Below are 19,098 nucleotides of genomic sequence, written 5' to 3'. Positions count from 1 at the left end.
CTGTTTTCTGGTCCCATTGGTTGACTCCCAAACGTGCGTGTGTGTGACAGTACCTTTCCTGAAGGGGCGGGGCCTCCTACTACTGCCCCAAGCCCATCTAAGCCTGTAAAAGCCATTGGGCTCACACTGTGGCATTAGCGTGATATACTGTTTGACTCTCTTTTCGATTTTGGACTTTTGATCTTGTCACTCTAAGTGCTTTTTCTTTTGATTCTTCTTTTAATAGACTTCATCTTTGTTATTCGAGTTTGATCACTGAATTAAGGATTGTGTTTGTTTGCTTTTGGGTTTGTCTTTCAGGCATACCTATTTGATTGCCTTTGCTTTTGTTCTTGTTCTTGTATTTTTTTTTTTTGTATATTTCTAATAAATTCATTAATAATTTAAAGGAACTTTGCTTTTGTTGTGTGGGTCAGGGGTTTTCACGGTTCCCCTCTTCCTGTAGGTTTTTGCCTCTTTTTTTTTACTGTGTGAGCCTCTTGACAGAAAATGATGTCCTGTTAGTACTGTATAGTATGTGACACAAAGTAAATGTATGCTAAAAAACTAAATGCTGTCAAGTGGACTCATTCCACATCACTGGATAGCCTGATGACCCCATCTGTCTGTCCACAGATTTTCGCCAACCTCATATAGGATACAAAATCTTCAAGCAGCCAAAACCATCCTCAATAAGCCTCTGCCGTGATGTCCTCAGTGCAGCAAGCAACAAAACTTGAACGTGAAGCTGATGAGTGTATGCTTTCCACCAACACGCAGTAAAGAATTCTTCTCTCAGGTTCAGGAATGGAGATTGTGGGGGCCAAGCACTCCGTCTGCATCTGTTGGTGTACAGCAAACCATTTCCCTTATGACATTTAACTGGTGGGTGCTGACATTACCCAACACAACAACATAATGTGGGAAGTCAGGCCTTACCAAAGCCCTCTCATTCTCAGCAATGATATCCCTGAAAAGGGGGTCCAAGAAGCTTTAGAAATGCTGGGTGCTGTGTGGCCCAATTACAGTACGGGCCACAGAGTTCTGTTCCCCCCACACTGGCCCTTCTCTGACTTTTGATATTTCAGTCATGCTGCCCGCATCTGAACACACTCGAGTCCAGCCTCATCCACGGAGACGAGAGTCTGAGGGATTTCATTTGCCTGACATTCGTACTCCTGATCTCCTTTACAAACAGGCCGTTGCTTCTGGTCAATATCCATCGGAGCAGGTTCCTCTATATTTACCATTTGCATTGGCCATGTATATACTGTACTGCATACGTGACAATTCTGGAGAGTTTCTCATGCAGAAGCACTTGACGGCAATGCGTTATTGGTTGTTCTAAGATGTTAGGTGCTCCTCTTTGTAAATTAATTTCGAGATTCAACCAGACAAGCAATTTTATAGTAAATGACCATTACAACACTACCATATCAAGACAATCTGTACGGACACATTAATACATGTGCTGAGTTACTCAATGAATAGACGCTGTAATGGTCGGCTGGGACCCTTGACTGGAGACTAGAAGGATCAGGGGCCTCGTGTATAACGCCGTGCGTAGAACTCGCACTATAATATGGCGTAAGCACAAAAGCCGAAATGTGTTTACGCACAGAAAAATCCAGATGCAGGAATCTGTGCGCACTTCAACTTCCACGTTCTTCCGCTACATAAATCCCGATCAGCGTGAAAAGTAACGCTTGTGCACGCGCATTATGTAACGCCCCACTCTTGGGTCTGCACCATCTTCACTACTACGCCTAATTTCTTGTCTTCATAATGACACACAAACCTGAACATCTGAGGAAGTTTCTGTGAATATAATTAGGCTCCAAATTACGGCTCCATTTGGGGCTGGCCATATGGCTGTATGTCACATTGGCCATGTTGCACGTCACTTCAACTGATGTGGGTCACCGGTATGAATATGTTAACTGTCACTATGAAGTAACACAAACCCAATCTTCATGTCGCGGTGACTGCATGGCAAGTCCACACAGTGTCTCTCAACCACAGGACTGCGCAGCTTCACGGGTTGCCATTGTTGGTTTGCAAGTGAGTACTGGTGGGTTGTGGTGGATCGCCTAAGCAATCGGCAGCGCTGCACGATGTTCACCATTTCTAAGTGTGCTTGTTTCACCCCTGGGGAGTGAGGGAGGACCCCCAATCGCACTCATTTCACCAAGGAGGCAGTTTATAATTGCTGCAATGAACTTAAAAAGTCAGAACTTGAGAAACACTGGTGTAAGAAAAGGCGGCGTGGGCTGAATGCATTAGCCACGTGGAGTGGCACGGATCAAAACAAACCATGAAGGGCCATCCAAGAGTCAGACAATACATGGGACCCTGTGAAATAAAATTGATAATAAAGAATGATTCATTACTGGGGCTGGTTTTTGGTAATTCCGTGAACATTATTACCCCATTGCTTTCCTGTGGTCCCCAGGCGCACTTCACCTCAACTCAGTCGGCCCTAAGTTGGTGAAGACTGGAGCCGAATGATCCACTGAAAAAAAAAAAAAACAACCAGTGGGTACAAATTCAAAATGTCCATGTGAACTGACGTTTGGAACTCCCCTCGTGTGTTACCTGCTCTTTCCTGTTTAGGGTTACCAGATACCTACAAACCCAAAGGAGGACATTGAAGGTCCTGAAGGAGGACAAAGGAGAACGCGTCCTGTTCTATTCACGAAACACTGTGTGTTACAATGAAAACTTTCAAAACAACTAATTTGACAGGTCACAAAACGAGTCATCAAAATTAAAAGTTAGAATTTAACTACCATATATACTCACCGATAAATTCTCCCGTGGGTAAGTCGGGACTTGATTTCATCATATAATTTCTGGTATTTTATAATGTCGGTCATACAAGTCGAATGCGGAAAACTCACACTATTGGTCCAAGAGATTACGATATGCTAACACCGACCTGAGAGAGTAACCACGGGGCACACGGCCTTTAATTTATTGTGCCTACGTGACCACACGGTAATATCTGAACTATTCTGAAGGGATGTTTGCACTGATTTGTGTTTTTTGTATCTCATACCCTCATACACCTTTATCGTAAGAGCATCCTTATCTGCGATGGAGCGTCCAATCAGAAGAAAATATGAAGCTGGTTTGAAATGAAACGTCGTTGAAGTAGTGAAAGAAATTGGTAACTGCGCTGCTGCAGCAAAGTTCGATGTGTCTGAGAAACTGGTGTGAGATTGGAGGAGGCAGGAAGATGTAAAAATAAAAACTTACCGTATCTACTTGAGTTTAAGTTCTCCCACGGATAAGTCGGGACTTGACTTCATCATATAATTTCTGGTATTTTATGTCGGTCGTACAAGTCGAATGCGGAAAACTCACACTGTTGGTCCAAGACATTACGATATGCTAACACCGACCTGAGAGAGTAACCACGGGGCACACGGCCTTTAATTTATTGTGCCTACGTGACCACACGGTAATATCTGAACTATTCTACCTCAGCCAATGGTAAAAACTATTCTTGGGAAAATTCACGATCAGCATTTATAATGTACAGTACTAGCTGTGTAAGCCTGTGCTGCGAAAAGCCCGGAGTCCCTGAAACTATTGAAATGGCCAGAAAAAATACATAAATGTAGAGACGTCAGGTAATTGAAAGGAACTCCTCTGGGTGTCTCTCTCCTAGGAGGATTCGTTTTGCCGAAGTGCATTTGCGGTGGGAGTTAAAGTAAAAGGTACAGTATACCGTCCTGCCGATGTTAGCAGCTAAGCGACTTTGTCTTTCTTCTGAGATTTCGTTTTGCTGACGTGCTGGCCTTACTTGTGTTATTATTGGCTAAGCGAGTTGTCTGTTTCCTCGGAGGCGGAGCCCTTACCCCAGCTCCACCTCTCACTTCCGGGCCGGACAGACAGACAGACACTTCCACACGTAGACGTTTATATATAAGATGCACTGAAAGTATGCCTTCAGCGCGGAGAATAACTGCAATTGGCGTGTTTCGTTTTCGATAAAACAGATGATTTATGTGAAACACGGAGGTGATAGCGTGCGATTTCAGCCAATAACCCAGTCAGGTCAGTGACTGATGGAAGCCAGACATTTTCACCTTTTTAGGCAATGCCTGCCGGACGGAGAACACAACGCGATACTCTTGCCGGACGTCTGGTAACCCTCCTGTTCAGCTGCACATCTGATGACTGCTGTGTCTTTAACCCTTCTTTCAGCCCTACAATCCAGTCTTTCAGTCCATCTTTTAGTAATCGTGCGTTCACGGAAAGCCAATGGAAATTGGTATGAAATAATTAAGATCAATGAGCAGACCTAAAGTTTGTACCACTTTCGTTCATTTTTGTGATTTCCTTCGCGCGGTTAACGTGGCACACGGGTGTGTCGCGAGCGTGTGACGTCACTAGAGTGCGCCTTGCGCCGCGGGATGTGAGGAGCACTCGAGCGAGCCATCTGTGTGTGGCGTGCTTGCCGTCGGAGTGAAGACGAGTGTGCGTGGGCCAGCGTGCTGTGTTCTGTAGCTGCGAGTTGCTTTGTGTGTTTCCAGTTTGTCGAGTGGAGATGTCCGTTAACGAAATGTTCAGCAGCATTCAGGAATTCCTCAGTGCCGACCACGACGTGAGAGAGGTACCGCTTGGTGTGTGCATGTTCGAGGCGGCGTAACGTGCTTGCTTTATTACAATTATTACGGCCATTCTTTCCCTTTCTTGGTTCGTCCGACGGCAACTTTTACGTTTTTGCACACCGTTTGACCTAAATCCACACAAAGCAATGTTTGCCTGGTCCCTTTATATACAATGAAATATGTATTGTTTAATGTTCGGTTTAATCTGCCTTTAAATAGCCATCGTATGCCGTGCAATTCTAATAACTGATTGGTTTCATTTTAACATATCCATCCTGGCCGAACCCAATTCGATCAAGAAACAAAGGGGGGGATTAAATGTCGGGGTTTATCGGGGTTGAATACGTCGTGTGAGGAAACCCCGTCCCTGAAACATTGGCAACATTGTGGTGGCGGTCGTTAGTAGGATGCGTTATCGAGCTCTTCACCCCCGCCGATCCCTTCAGAGGACCCCCGTTTGGCTCGTTGTAACATTCACCAGTCACAAGCTGTTCAAGCCGTCTAAAACGGGATGAAATCGAAGTAATCAACGCAGACCTCAGCGTTAACGTTTGCGGTGCATCATCTGACGTAATTTGTTTTGTAATAAAATGCGTTACTGCAAACGTTGATACCCCGTCTATTGGAATGAGAAAAATGTTAGTAATGCGCCATCTTTTGGAATGACGGTGACATAGCAACCTGACTGGTTACACAGCCAGCCAGACAGACACACGGACACTTAATTAAGGTGGGCTGTTAAATGTATGGCTACTATTGCTTTACACGACACACAATATTAGTAGAAGTACTGTAGAAACAGTTTTTTATTTATACACAGCATTATTTATGGTAAAAAAAAAATGAAATCGTGCAAGCTGCCCTCATAAGAAATGTAACCGTGTACTTCTTCATTTGAAATGTTTAAATCCAAATATTCTGAATTGTAATAGAAATTTGTCATTTCTCACCCTCTGAAAAGAGTTCCTTAGAGTTAGATAGATAGATAGATACTTTATTAATCCCAAGGGGAAATTCACATAATCCAGCAGCAGCATACTGATACAAAAAACAATATTAAATTAAAGAATAATAGAAATGCATGTAAAAGCAGACAATAACTTTGAATAATGTTAATGTTAACGTTTACCCCCCAGGGTGGAATTGAAGAGTCGCATAGTGTGGGCGAGGAACAATCTCCTAGTTAGAATTATTCATAATCACTGACCTTGAAACCATCTAAAATGATCCCTCACATGCTTATGTTTGAAATTTGCCATTTATAACCTTCTGATAGTGACTGTTAGCTAGGACCACCAGTAAAGAATTAAATATCAAACACATGACCCTGATTAACAACAACCTTGGAATAGCACAAGATGACACTCCACATACCTGTATGAGCCATTTCCATTTTATCGAAGTTTTGTGAAAAAGGAGTAACTTTGACCCCTCATTCCATTATGTGATGGACCCCTGGGGTGAGTTGATCTGGCATGCATAACTCATCAAGTCCATCTGGTCATTTTTGTTGAAGACACCTGTATGTTTACCATAAGAATGTCATTGTTTGTACAAAATATGGTCCTAAAATGGCCCACAGGGAGGATTTTTGTGTCTAGATGGTCAAAAAGAGAATGGAACCCCAAAAGCTAGATATCTTCCATAACTAGACATCAAGGCATATTGAACATCATATGTGGTTTTTTTTTTCCCCTCATATACTGGTGAGCCAGGAGGAGCTGGACAAAAAAAAAAAAAAGGAGCCCAAAGAAGTGATTGCAAAGCATTCATAATAACATTCCATCTCGCATGAAGAAGGGGCCCGAGTTGCCTCGAAGCTTGCGTATTGTACTCTTTTTAGTTAGCCAATAAAAGGGGTCATTTTGCTTGACTTTTCACTACAAAGCATTCCTAAGTCATTTTAATGAACACAATAACATTTATGTCGGAATTGGTTGCTGTAATAGATTTCCTAACAGTATAGTTGGGGAATAATGTTTAAATATCTCATAACACTGTCAGGCGCACTTACTCCAGTTCATGGCGTGGGCTTGATGCAGAGCCTATCTCTACAGCATTGGCCATACGGCAGTAAACAACTCTGGACAGGACACCAGTCAGGGCTGCTTATTTACTAGGCTGACCCGCCTTTTAAGGTGACCACTTCTTAAGGCAATTCAATATGTACTGTAGATCAATTTGATATTTTATACAAACTCATTAATTTGGTGTTATTGCATTTGAGCGGTATAACTTTAATACTCGTAGTTTCTGTTATTTTTGTGACATATATATAATATATATTTTTTTCTATATTGAGGTCGCCCTTCTGAACCCCCCTGATATTTACTACGCGGTGAGGCATTTGTACTCCATCAACATTAATTATTTCCAGAGACATCATTTTGTCTATTTTTCCAATGAATCGCACACAAAAGCAAGGGAACGATCGAAGCACCAGAACTCTGCTCACATCATGTCGCTTCATACCGCAAGTAGTAAGTCTGTGATAAGCGGAATACCGTTACGCGTTCTACTCACGGGACGGAAGGACAATCCCGACCGCTTTTATATAGTAAGAAAAGAGAAGAAGATATCGCACAGTCTGGAGTAGAAAATAATTTTTTACCTGGAAAAACGAAACTACAAATCCCATCGTGCATTGCAAAATGGGACGGGCGTGTGAAACTCCACACCTGCGTAGCACTCACGGGACGGAAGGACAATCCCAACCGCTTTTATATAGAAGGATGTTACAGTAATAGGTCCGAGGGAGCAGAGCTTATTTAATGATGTGTTGGTCTGAAATCAAACTCCCCACATATCAGTGGTTCTCACATTCAGTCCTGGGGGCCCACTGTGGCTGCAGGTTTTTGTCCCAACTCCAGAGCTGTCACTTTGTGCAGGCCCGACCCAGGGTCAGATTTGACGGTGACTGTTAACAGCAGTAGCACAGTGGGTAACAGTGCCACTTGGAACCCTCTGTGCGGAATTTGTGTGGCCTTCTTCCAGGAACTTTGCCTTTTTTTTTTCTTTTTTTTTTTTATAACCCCCCCTACAATATTATTGAGTATCCAATGCATGGCCCCTCTACTGCATGGTGTCCTTTTCAGGGTTGCTTAATAAGTTGTACTTTTTGCTACTCTGGTTCTCTCCACAACTCTTTCCTGATTCTGGTGGATCAAGTCTGATGTTGCAGCCATTTCTTTGAAAATATTAAGAAGTAATGGGTTTGTGAAATTTAGAATTTAATGTTTTTGGTTTTTTTTTTTCTCTCACAGGACATTAGAAAAGTTGTGCAAGTCCTTGAACAAACTGCAAGGGAAATACTAACTGTGCTTCAGAGCGTCCACCAAGCAACTGGCTTTAAAGACAGTAAGTGTGTGTGATGCATATTGTGGTGTAAATGCATAAAGAGCAAACTTGGGATTGTTCGTGATGAAAGTTCACCTGTTAGAATTAATGCCTTTTAATGACCACGTTTTTTTTTTTTTTATATTTAACTGCCCTGAAACAGCAGTAAGATGAATACATCAGTCTGTTTGGTGATAAAATCAGACATTGAAAGGGAGTTTTTCTTCTTGCCTTTGAAATAGACAGAACTTTTAGTCCAAGTCAAGTCAGGTTGGGGGGCCTGCACTGGTACAGAGCGTTGCTGCACCCACTACACGACGAAACAACTCGGGAAGCCGGTTGGTAAACCCCCCCCAGGCAGACACGCAATCCAGTCCCACCCTCCGGAAATGACCGTCTATCTGCCGCAGCCTGGTGTTACGTGGATGACCCCTTAGCCTGGTCCAGCCCCTCGGGTCCCCAACAAGGAGGATCTTATGAGCCGCATCACCCTCGGGGAAACGCGCCACATGGCCGTAGTGCTGTAACTGACGCTCCCTCATAATACAAGTAATGTGCCTCATTTGGGACTCCGAATTTTAGTCCCTGGGGGAAACTTGTCTCTTTACAGAAGTTCAATAAATAAATAGTTGGATAAATATATACAGTATATACACACACTATGGTCTGAATACCTCCCAGAATGTCTACAAAGAAAGTAAAAGTGTCTGACTTGGCAGTTACTGGCACAGTGAGTGAGGCATCAGGCAGGCGTGTTGCTCTTGGTATGGAGGAGCTCCAGCAGTGTTCCTTGACACACATTTACTGAACTTATTGGTTAAAAGTATTCTGACACATCTTCAGTAGCACAATAAGATCCCTCAAAGCTATCTATTAAATTAGTCAGATCAGTGAATGCCACACCACCAAAGTGAGTGTACACTGCAGACACTTGCAACATGAATTCAACCACACGAATTACATTAGAAACATCAAGGTACTTTAATTGTATGACATGCTGTGTTGTGATCGTGCAAATAAAAAAGTTTAAAGCGGCTAGATGTTTTGTAAAAGATCCCTCAAAGTGAGAACTGAATTTTGCAGTAAAATAAAATAAGTCGGCGGAGCTGCCTGTGTTTCACTAGAAGGAAGTGGCAGTTCTGAGGCCCATCTAGCGAGTTCCATTACTAAAGCATAACCTCCACATGACAACAGTGACCTTGTAATTCACATACTGAGCTATGGGACCTAACATCCTATTGGCTGAGTCGATCACTTGCTTACACTGCCTGGGTATGGACAGTTTGTACATTGAAGTTGCAAACCCACAATTGTACATTAAACCGTTCATAATTCCTACATGCGATTTATTAGATCTACAGTACAGCTGAAGTCATCAGTTTCCATGCACGTAGGGTGAATTCTTTTAAACTCACTCTAATCTCCTCCACAGATTTTATACTAACAAATTATAAATTTAGCGTATTGTTTAAGACATCTACCAGGTGTAGGGCAAAAGTAATTTTTTTCCAACAATGTTCACAGAGCTCAGGGTATCACAGTTCCAGTGAGTCACAAGTTTACATACACTTTGTGCCTTTAAACAGCTTGGAAAATTCCAGAAAATGATGTCAAGCCTGTAGGCAATTGGACAATTAGCTTCTGATAGCATTTTAGCCTAATTGGAGTCAACACGTGAATATGTTAAGGCCGACCATCAAACTCGCTGCCTCTTTCCTTTTGACATAATGGGAAAATCAAAAGACATCAGTCAAGACCTCAAAAAACTGGTGGACCTCCACAAATCTGGTTCATCTGTGGGAACAATTTCCAAACACCTGAAGGTTCCATGTTCATCTGTACAAACAATGATTCGCAAGTATAATCACCATGGGACTACACAGCCATCATACTGATTAGGAAGGAGAGGCGCATTCTGTCTCTTGGAGGAGAACATACTTTGTCACAAAAAGTGCAAATCAATCCAAGAACAGCAGCAAAAGACCTTGTGAAGATGCTGGAGGAAACGGGTAGACAAGTATCGATAGCAACAGTAAAACGAGTAGTAAAACTCAGTAAGGAAGAAGCCACTGCTTCAGAGCTTCTTTAAAAAAACAGACTTCAGTTTCCAATGGCACATTGGGACAAAGATGTTACCTTCTTGAGAAATGTCCTCTGGTCTGATGAATACAAGATTGAACTGTTTGTCCAAAAAGACCATTGTTATATTTGGAGGGAAAAGGGGGAGGGTTTCAAGCCATTGAACACCAGCCCAACCATCAAGCACTGGGGTGGGAGCATCACGTTGTGGGGGTGCTTGGCTGCAGGAGGCACTGGTACAGTCCACAAAATAGACGGCATCATGAGGAAGGAAAATGATGGAGTCATACTGCAGCAACATCTCAAGAGCTCAGCAAGGAAGATGAATGTCCGTTTCAAATCGGTCCTCCAAATGGACAAAGACGCCAAGTGTACCTCCAGAGTTGTGGCAAGATGGCTTAAGGACAACAAGGTCAAGGTATTGGAGTGGTCATCACAAAGCCCAGACCTGGATTTGAAAATTTGTGGGCAGAACTGAAAAAGCCTGTGTGAGTAAGGAGGCCTACGAACCTGTCCCAGTTACACCAGTTGTGTCAGGAGGAATGGGCCAAAATGACAGCAACTTAGTGCAAGACGCCTGTGGAAGGAAAACCAAAACATCTGGCTGAAGTGGAACAATTTAAAGGCGAAGCTACCAAATATTAACCAAGTATATGTAAACTTGTGTCCCGCTGGAATTGTGATATAGTCAAGAAAAAGTGAAATACTCAGAGTGGGCGTTCTTAGAAAAAAATACTGTTACTCTGCACAAAGTTAATGTATTAAGCGATATTCCAAATTTATAGTTTGTAAGTATAAAATCTGTATAGAGGTTATAAAGCGAGTTTTAAAGAATTCCTCCTAAGTTGACTCCAGCTGTACTTTACATTTAGTCTGCTGTAAATTTGCCCAAGTCTGAATTCTGTCTGGGTCCCCTGATAATATTCCAAGAGATACTCTACTAGTATATAATGGTGAGCAGGGTGATCTGTTCAAATTCAGGAGGTTGACCACTGTCCACTGCAGGCTTTGGCATGTGTGTGTTGGCCCTGTGGAATTGTATTTCATTTGCTGCTTATTACACCAGGTAGACATCTTTCAGATTAGGAAGAAATGGGATTATACCACTGGGGACCTGTAAGGTGAAACAAGAAAATGACGTTCAGAGTCCCATAGCCCCTAAAATTAACAAAAAACAAAGTGTGATGTCAGTCGCATGTTAAAGCTGTAAGTTGATTGTTTCTGATGTTTTAAACCGAAAACCGTGTACAGTCAGTTCAGTTCCCATTCTCTGGAGAAGGGTTTGACCGCAGACCACTCTGTAGCTGCCTCCGCTGCAGCACCCTGTGAGGTCATTCATGGCCTTTGGCTGGAGACTCTTGGCACAGGGCTGGCTGTCTTAAAGATGTGCCATTCAATGGGTTATGACATTGGTTTAGTGGATACACGTATGTGTGTGTGTGTGTGTGGAAAGACAGATAATGGATGCTACAAGATGTTTAGGATAGGAATGAAAAGATTGTGGAAAATAGAAATTCTAGTGTAGCGTGTACTGCCACCCCCTACTTACAGACATAGCTACGAGTTTGGTTTTAATGAGTCCAACTAGCTGTGGTGGGCTGGCGCCCTGCCCAGGGGTTTGTTCCTGCCTTGCGCCCTGTGTTGGCTGGGATTGGCTCCTGCAGACCCTCGTGACCCTGTGTTGGGATATAGTGGGTTGGATAATGACTGACTGAATCCAACTAGTTGTCCACAACCTCCATATGTCACGTTGAAATTTGGTATTAATGAGGCTCTCTAGCCATCCATGAAAGCCATATTTGATTTTGAAATGATCAGTTATGATAAAATGCAATACTCCATATTTCAAGCACTTTAAATTTAACCCTAAACCCCAGAAAGGATTAAATTGAGTAACTGTGACTTTTTCACGTAGCATACGCCATCCTTAGCCATGAAATTGGCTCAAATGAAGGATTTTTGAATTTGTTTTTCAGTACCAAGTAAATGTTTGAGAGCCCGAGAGCTGTTTCTCACAGTAAGGAATCATCTGGGAGATCTGAAGACAAAGTTTCCAGCTGAGCAGTATTACAGGTTGTAAAGAGAGAATTTTGAAAATCCCTTTTCTGTTTTTCATTATACAAGTGTAAAACATTTTTTTAACTATATATCGTGTCTTAAGAATGGAATATTCTATTGCTTTTGTGTTTTTTTTTCTCAATGTGTTTTTATGTCTTTTGTATTATTTCTAGTTGCTTTTAGAGGTTCACAATAATGCAGTTAAGTAATTTCCTATATGGTGAACCAGTCTGTAAACTTAATGTACTGTATTATAGGTAACTATTCAAGTGCATACTTAAACAAATGTGTAAACAGTTCATGTCATATCAGTTTCAAACCTACTTCATCCAGATCAGGGACATTGGGGGGCTGGAGCCCATCCCAGTTGGCACAGAGCGAGCACAAGGCAGGCAGAAACCCTAGACATGGTGCCAATCCATTGCAGGGCAAGCACACACACAGTAGGGACAGTTTAGTGTCACCAGTTCACCTAAGCTGCATGTCTTTGGACAATGGGAGAAACCTGAAAGAAACCAATACAGACACGGGGAGAACAGGCAAACTCCCAGGAGGTGAACCTTATTCTCTTTACTGCAAGGCAGCAGCGCTACCACAGTGGCACCGCAATAGTTCATGCAACATTCTAACATTTACTTACACTGAACACTGTTTATAGGTTTATGCACAATTCTCAGTCCTGTTAAACTGTCCATCAGTAAATGGGCCTGAGGCTCAGCGAGTTCAGCATTACACTCGCTAATTAGGGTGCCGGCGACTGGTGACATTGCATGTTGATTCACACATACAGGTACTCTGTACATATCACGATAAGGACCCTATAAAACTGTAGTATCGGCTTTATTCACATGTGGGGTCCATTGGAGGACTCATTGATATGATGTTACACTCTGGTGGTCCATAAAATCACACTTTGAATTGAATGTCGAATCTGCAGAAACGAGCCACTTAGCGAAATAGACATGTAATGTTTTATATTCTGGTCAAAACAGACAGCAAAGGCAATGCTGTTTTTATTAATTACTCGGTTGCTGTTAACTGAAATGTGATGTCATGTTTAAACATGGCCTCTTCATAATCACACCACAAACTGTCTGAAATGTTCCTTTAACAGAATGTTGTTCAAACAAATCACTAAGAGAGGAAGACAGCGTCTACTGTAACAATGAAGCGCTAGAGGATGTTTGTGCCAAGCAGAGCCAAGACAGTTTGTTTTTAGCATCTCGGCCACTCGTACACAGAGAACAAGCATTCTGCTGTCTTGTATTGTCTTGTATAGTGGTCTCATCGGGAAAGGCGCTATCTAAGTAAAATGTATTACTAGTAGTATTATGGGGGTTTTAGGCAGTCAGTCATTATCCAACCCGCCTTATCCTAACACAGGATCACAGGGGTCTGCTGGAGCCAATCCCAGCCAGCAGAGGGCGCAAGGCAGGAACAAATCCCGGGCAGGGCGCCAGCCCACCGCAGGACACACCCACACACCAAGCACAATTTAGGATGGCCAATGCACCTAACCTGCGTGTCTTTGGACTGTGGGAGGAAACCCACGCAGACACGGGGAGAACATGCAAACTCCACACAGACCCGAGAAGTGATCTGAGGCCTCCTTACTGCGAGGCAGCAGTGCCACCCTGGGTGTTTTAGGTATCAGTTGTAATTACAGTTGCTGTTATGTCTTTTTCGAGTGCCGTGTGCATTTCAGTGAATGATGCACATGTAGCTGCTGTGTAAGTTCGGATCTGGGAAGGTCTTTAACTTAAGATTATGCAAGTCTACGATTTGTGCTATAATTTACGATTGTCGATGTTGCTTTTTATTTTTTTTCTGTTCTGTTATTAAGGTTTCATGAACACTGGAGGTTTGTGCTGCAGCGTCTCGCTTTTCTGGCAGCTTTTGTTGTTTATCTGGAAAGTGAAACTTTGGTGACTCGTGAAGAAGTTGCACAAATATTAGGCAGTAAGTTTGGTATCCGTTCATTTACTAAGTAGAAAATTCAAAGAAAATGCATTGTGTCTGCATAAAAACTGATCGCAGATTGTGAGTGTGATGAAGAAAATGACAAGTCTTTGTTTTTATCCTGTGCAGTTGAAGTTGAAAGAGAAAAGGGCTTTCATCTTGATATTGAAGATTATCTGTCTGGGGTGCTGACTTTGGCAAGCGAGCTGGTAAGACATTTGGGGTTCAACATCAGTGCTGCTCAGAATATGCTGATCGTCGGGCCATCACAGACTCACTAACGCTGATAAGCAGTCTGGTTAAGATGGGTTACACAGCGTAGCACACTGTAAAATATCCCAAAGTAATCCCCTACTGTATAGGAGAGTCTGGAAGTGTCCACCTCTTGATTCGGAGGTGTCCCAGCTTCCTGTGGTGATGGTTTCTTTTTCCTGCTACCACATCATCTAAGGTGACACAGACCGAGCGCTCAGTGATGCGATCAATTTATCTACAGAAATATTAAGTTGCTGCTTTTAGTCTTCAGATGCCAAACTAATGAAGCATTGATGGGAAATCCTTGAGTGATTTCTAGAAGAAGGACATTTGACTTTTACCTGAAGAGTGCAATATACAATATGTTTTGCTAATCCTCAGATTCTGTACCACCATTATCTTGAGGCTTTTCTGAAGGCTCACAGTCTTGTTAATTGAGTTCATATTGGTTTTATTTCCATCATTTTGACAGCTACTTGTCTATAGAAAGAAGACTAAAACAAAATGACCTTTTTATTTAAGTATTCCCACAGATTGAACATTTAATTACATTTTTAAACATTAATTAATTAATTAAATAACGTTGGTCCTGGAGGGCCTTGGCGGCTGCAGGTTTCTGATCCAACCCAATTAATAGTAAAGGGCTGTGAGGTTCTGGATCCTACCCTGATGAGTTTTTAATGGGACACCACATCCTCACAGAACATAGTAACACATATGGGCTCGATTTAGATTTGTTCATTTTCCTAATGTATGCCTTTAGGTTTTAAAGTAGACATGAGGGGTTTGTGTGTGCATGAAGAGTGACTGTTTATGGTAACACTTCAGTTTAGGTACTACCTATAATGCATCTGTTGGTCACCTACTGTTATGTAACCCGACATCATTAACAAAGTCTTCTTTTGGTTTCAGTAACACTTACAGAGTTTTAATAAAGTAGTTCTGCATCTCTGCAGTGTGACATATTAAGAGCTTATCATTCGCTGGTAAAATATAAGAGCTTCATTTGATCTAATTAAGCATTCATTGAGGATTCTCAAGCCTTACATTGAGGATTGCAGTGTTGAGCGACATGTTATCAACCCGCTCATCAACTCATTCTACGTGCGCTGCTTCAGGCTCAAATGGGAATCACTTCATGGGTTCCCAACACAACCGTACTGGAGAGGACCTGCACCACCTCAACGTTTACACTGTTCAAGCAGAGACATCACTGTAGGTTTGGACATATCAGCCACATGTCAGGTAGGCCAATACCAAGAGATGTCCTTGGTGAGCTGGTATCGTATTGGGATGGGCATGTGGTGATTGTAAGGCCAACTGGAAGACCCAAGCTGTGTTTTACAGATGTCTGCAAGCAGGATCTAAAGGCGCTTGCCATCAAGACTAGCATTTGGCAGTTACTTGCATCTGACAGAAATGCCTGGAATCGGAGAGCTAATGAAGGATCTTTCCAGGTATGAGATCATCCTGGCTCAGTGAACGGAGGAGAAGAGAGCCAAAAGACAAGGCTGCCCCGAGTCAGAAATGGCACCTGGTATTTTGTTGCATTGTCACCCTTACATTGGACTGCATAGCCACAAGAGACAATGTGCAAACGGCTCCGTGAACACGCCGATTCGTCAGGATTAAAGAAGCCAAAGAGATTACCAACCACTTATGACACCTCAGACCAGTCTAAATTTTAGTAGGCCACATTGCAGAGAGACACATGACTGCTTTACTAATACATTGCATGAGTTACTAAGACAAAAAAAGAAGCCTTGTAGCAGTATGTGACTAATGCATTCTGGGTGTAACTAATCTACAGTGTTATCAGATTTACACCACCTGTTATGCAGTCCCAATTAAATCAATTGTGTCCTCCTCTACTAGTCCAGAACGTTGTAAGACATTTTGTACATTCATTGCTTTTCTTTCCTGTCTCCTGTAGTCTAGACTGGCTGTGAACAGCGTCACTGCTGGAGACTACACCCGGCCACTTCGGATTTCAAATTTCATAAACGAACTTGACTCAGGATTCCGACTTCTTAATCTGAAGAACGATCCCTTGAGAAAGCGCTATGATGGCCTCAAGTATGATGTGAAGAAGATTGAAGAGGTGGTCTATGACCTGTCTATCAGAGGACTTAGTAAGGTGCAAGAATCTGAGACTGCGTATGAAAAATAGTAAATGTAGAATGCCGGGCCGTAGTAGCTGAGATTTCACTGGGTCTTTAACGATAAGAACGACGGATTCCATCAGCATTTGAACTAGGAAGGCAGTCTTAATTTGGGGTGGGAAATTGTTTCTGAAAGCATAGCACAAGGCTGGCAGCTGCTAGTGGGCACTGAAGCAGCTCTCTCATCACTCACTCACTCACTCACTTTGACTTGTCCAGTAGTTTGTTCATTCAGGGTCGCATCTTGTGGCTTAAGGAGATGTGGAGATTTCAGCGGCGACAAAAGCAAAGAGAAAATGCCGAGCGAGCATTGATTGATCGATCGATCGTTACCTCTTCAAGAGGAAGATGCCATTTCAACACAGTCCTTCTGCAATGATACAATACCAAAGTAGGCGTATGTTTTATATTTGCTGCAATCTGCTTTAACAGTCCGGTGTATCTGTAGGAAATAGTTTTTACTCCAGACGGTTTTGATAAGAAATTTCAAAATTGCTTTAAAATGTTTACAATGTTTTGTGTATTTAATGCACTTAATGCAGCAATACATTTGGGACTACCGGGCAGATCTTCGCCATTATTTGATTTATCCTTAGATCTCTGGGGAAGTAAACGCAGACATTTCTTTATTAGGTAGGCAGGCAGGCAGGCAGGCAGGCAGTGGCCGTGTTCTTTAGTTAGATTTCTTTTGGAGAGGCCGAGGCAGGTGATGGTGAGACAGACAACTTGTCCAGTTTTTGTGAACATTCCATGGCCATCACATTGAACCTGCAGTCAGAGCTCGTGTTAGTCCAGTCCAGTGGTTACTCTTCATCCTCGTACCTCACACGCTCCGACGCTGGTTACATGAATGATATTCTTCATCATTTGGTGTTTTCTCTCTTTGAAAGTGCAATACCCCCCCGAGTTCCATGCCATGTTGTTGAAATTCTCAAATCTGGCAGCTGTTTAATTAATGTGATTTGTTGGCACTGAATTTATCTTTAAAAACATGGAATGCGCAGGTCATTTGTGGCCTTTGTCTTTTGCACTTAATGTGTGCACACTTTCTGTGGGTCTGAAGTTCATTTCCTATTCTTTTGATTCAGGTTTTCAAGGAACTTTGTGTATTGTACTTCCTTATTGTATAGGACCTCTAGGTGATTTCATTTAAACACAGTTTTCTTTTTTTTTTCTTTTTTAATAGGATAAGTAGATCAGTTTTCAAAATATGGGTAAATAAATGAGCAGTGGAAACAGGATATAGAAATTGTTACGAGCCGCAGTGTGCTTTCAGATGTCGTATTACAAAACGGGTGAATTGTAGAGAGTGGATACCTGAATGCAGGCGACTGTCCTCGGGTGGGCCTTTGACTCGCCGCCCCGCTGATCTGAGGGCAGTGAGGCTTCACATTGCGACAAGTGAGACTCTGGGCTCATCAGTGGTGAGGAGCAAATATCAGTTTGTATGTTAGCATTGACTCCTCTGTGGCTGCTGTTTTATTTGGTATTTTTCTGGCACCTCGTTGGTTTTGTTGTGCCCTCCTGCTTTCCATGTTATTGTCAATTGATGCAGTCCAAGGGCTGTTTAATGGTCTTGTACCTTTCAGTTCTGTTCACGTTCTTCTGGGATGTCTTTCTGCTCTGCTTTTTATTGTTCTATGACCCCTTAAAACGCGTCTCTTACATGTTTGAATTGTCTGGTTAAAGTGAACATAATGTTCAAATCCTGCGTGTTCTGCCACTGCTGCACGACACGACCGTCTGTCTGCCTCATTTTTACCACCAGAATGTCCAAAGGTCAATTCTGTCACGTTGACCCTCCAGCCCCTGTGTTGACACCATTTTAGCACTCTAGGAAGAGAGTTCAGTGTTCGAAGGAAGTAAATACGTCCAGTTTTCATTTTTGTGATTGTTGCTCAAGGCTTACGAGTAAACTGTGACCCCTCCGGCTTGCATGGTGCGATGCGCCGTGTGTTCTGTGCACGCGTCCCGTCGAGCTTCATGGCTGCGGCTCTGTACAGGCAGACCTCCTTTACACGTACAGTGGGCCGCCCTCCTCTATCTGCTCTACGTTTCATTTTTTGGTGTAAAACTTAAAATACAAATATTGTACTCACCGCTGTGACATCTCTGTTGCTGTCGTGACTTACAGCAAGTCTCTGAAAAAACGAACCTCTGACAGGATCGAGTCATTTTGAACGAGAAGCACTTCTCTCTCTTTGAAAGCGCATTTTACAACTGGGTAGAATTTGTGCCACTTTCAAGATTTTTGTACCTTTTATTTGTTTCCGTGTTTTCAGAGCAATATTATATTGGCTGCATTTTGTTTTGTAAAATGAAAATGTCAAGAAAAATACTTAAATAAATGGGGGGAAAAAAAGGCACGTTTATGTGGGTATCTCTTTATGCCAGTTTTACTGGGCAGGCAAGTGTGTGTGTGTGTGTGTGTGTGTGTGTGTGTGTCTGGCATTGTACTGGTGATGGCCGAAGTGTCTCCCCACTGTCTGTGTAAAGAAAGCACTTTGAGTTGGTTAGAGTGATACGTGAATGTGAAAACGTCCCACTTTAACATATGTGGGCATATTGAGATGAGATCCTGTGACCGCCCGTCTCACATTTGTGCTTGGATTCTCATTTTGACTTCGCCATTCCTTGGTGGATTTACTGGT

General features: G+C 42.6%; 1 protein-coding gene across 1 annotated transcript; it reads left to right on the top strand.

Moving 5' to 3' along the window:
• The first annotated feature begins 4,378 nt into the window (after window positions 1-4,378).
• Window positions 4,379-18,813, top strand: tsn (translin). Its single transcript, XM_039755240.1, has 6 exons — window positions 4,379-4,600; window positions 7,862-7,955; window positions 11,990-12,086; window positions 13,915-14,030; window positions 14,160-14,239; window positions 16,219-18,813. The coding sequence occupies exons 1-6, from the start codon at window positions 4,535-4,537 to the stop codon at window positions 16,453-16,455; spliced, it is 690 nt and encodes a 229-aa protein (XP_039611174.1). The 5' UTR covers window positions 4,379-4,534; the 3' UTR covers window positions 16,456-18,813.
• Window positions 18,814-19,098: the final 285 nt, after the last annotated feature.

Source organism: Polypterus senegalus, chromosome 6 (assembly GCF_016835505.1).
Source record: "Polypterus senegalus isolate Bchr_013 chromosome 6, ASM1683550v1, whole genome shotgun sequence".
NCBI classification, from domain to species: domain Eukaryota; kingdom Metazoa; phylum Chordata; class Cladistia; order Polypteriformes; family Polypteridae; genus Polypterus; species Polypterus senegalus.
This window is presented reverse-complemented; position numbering and strand designations above follow the sequence as displayed.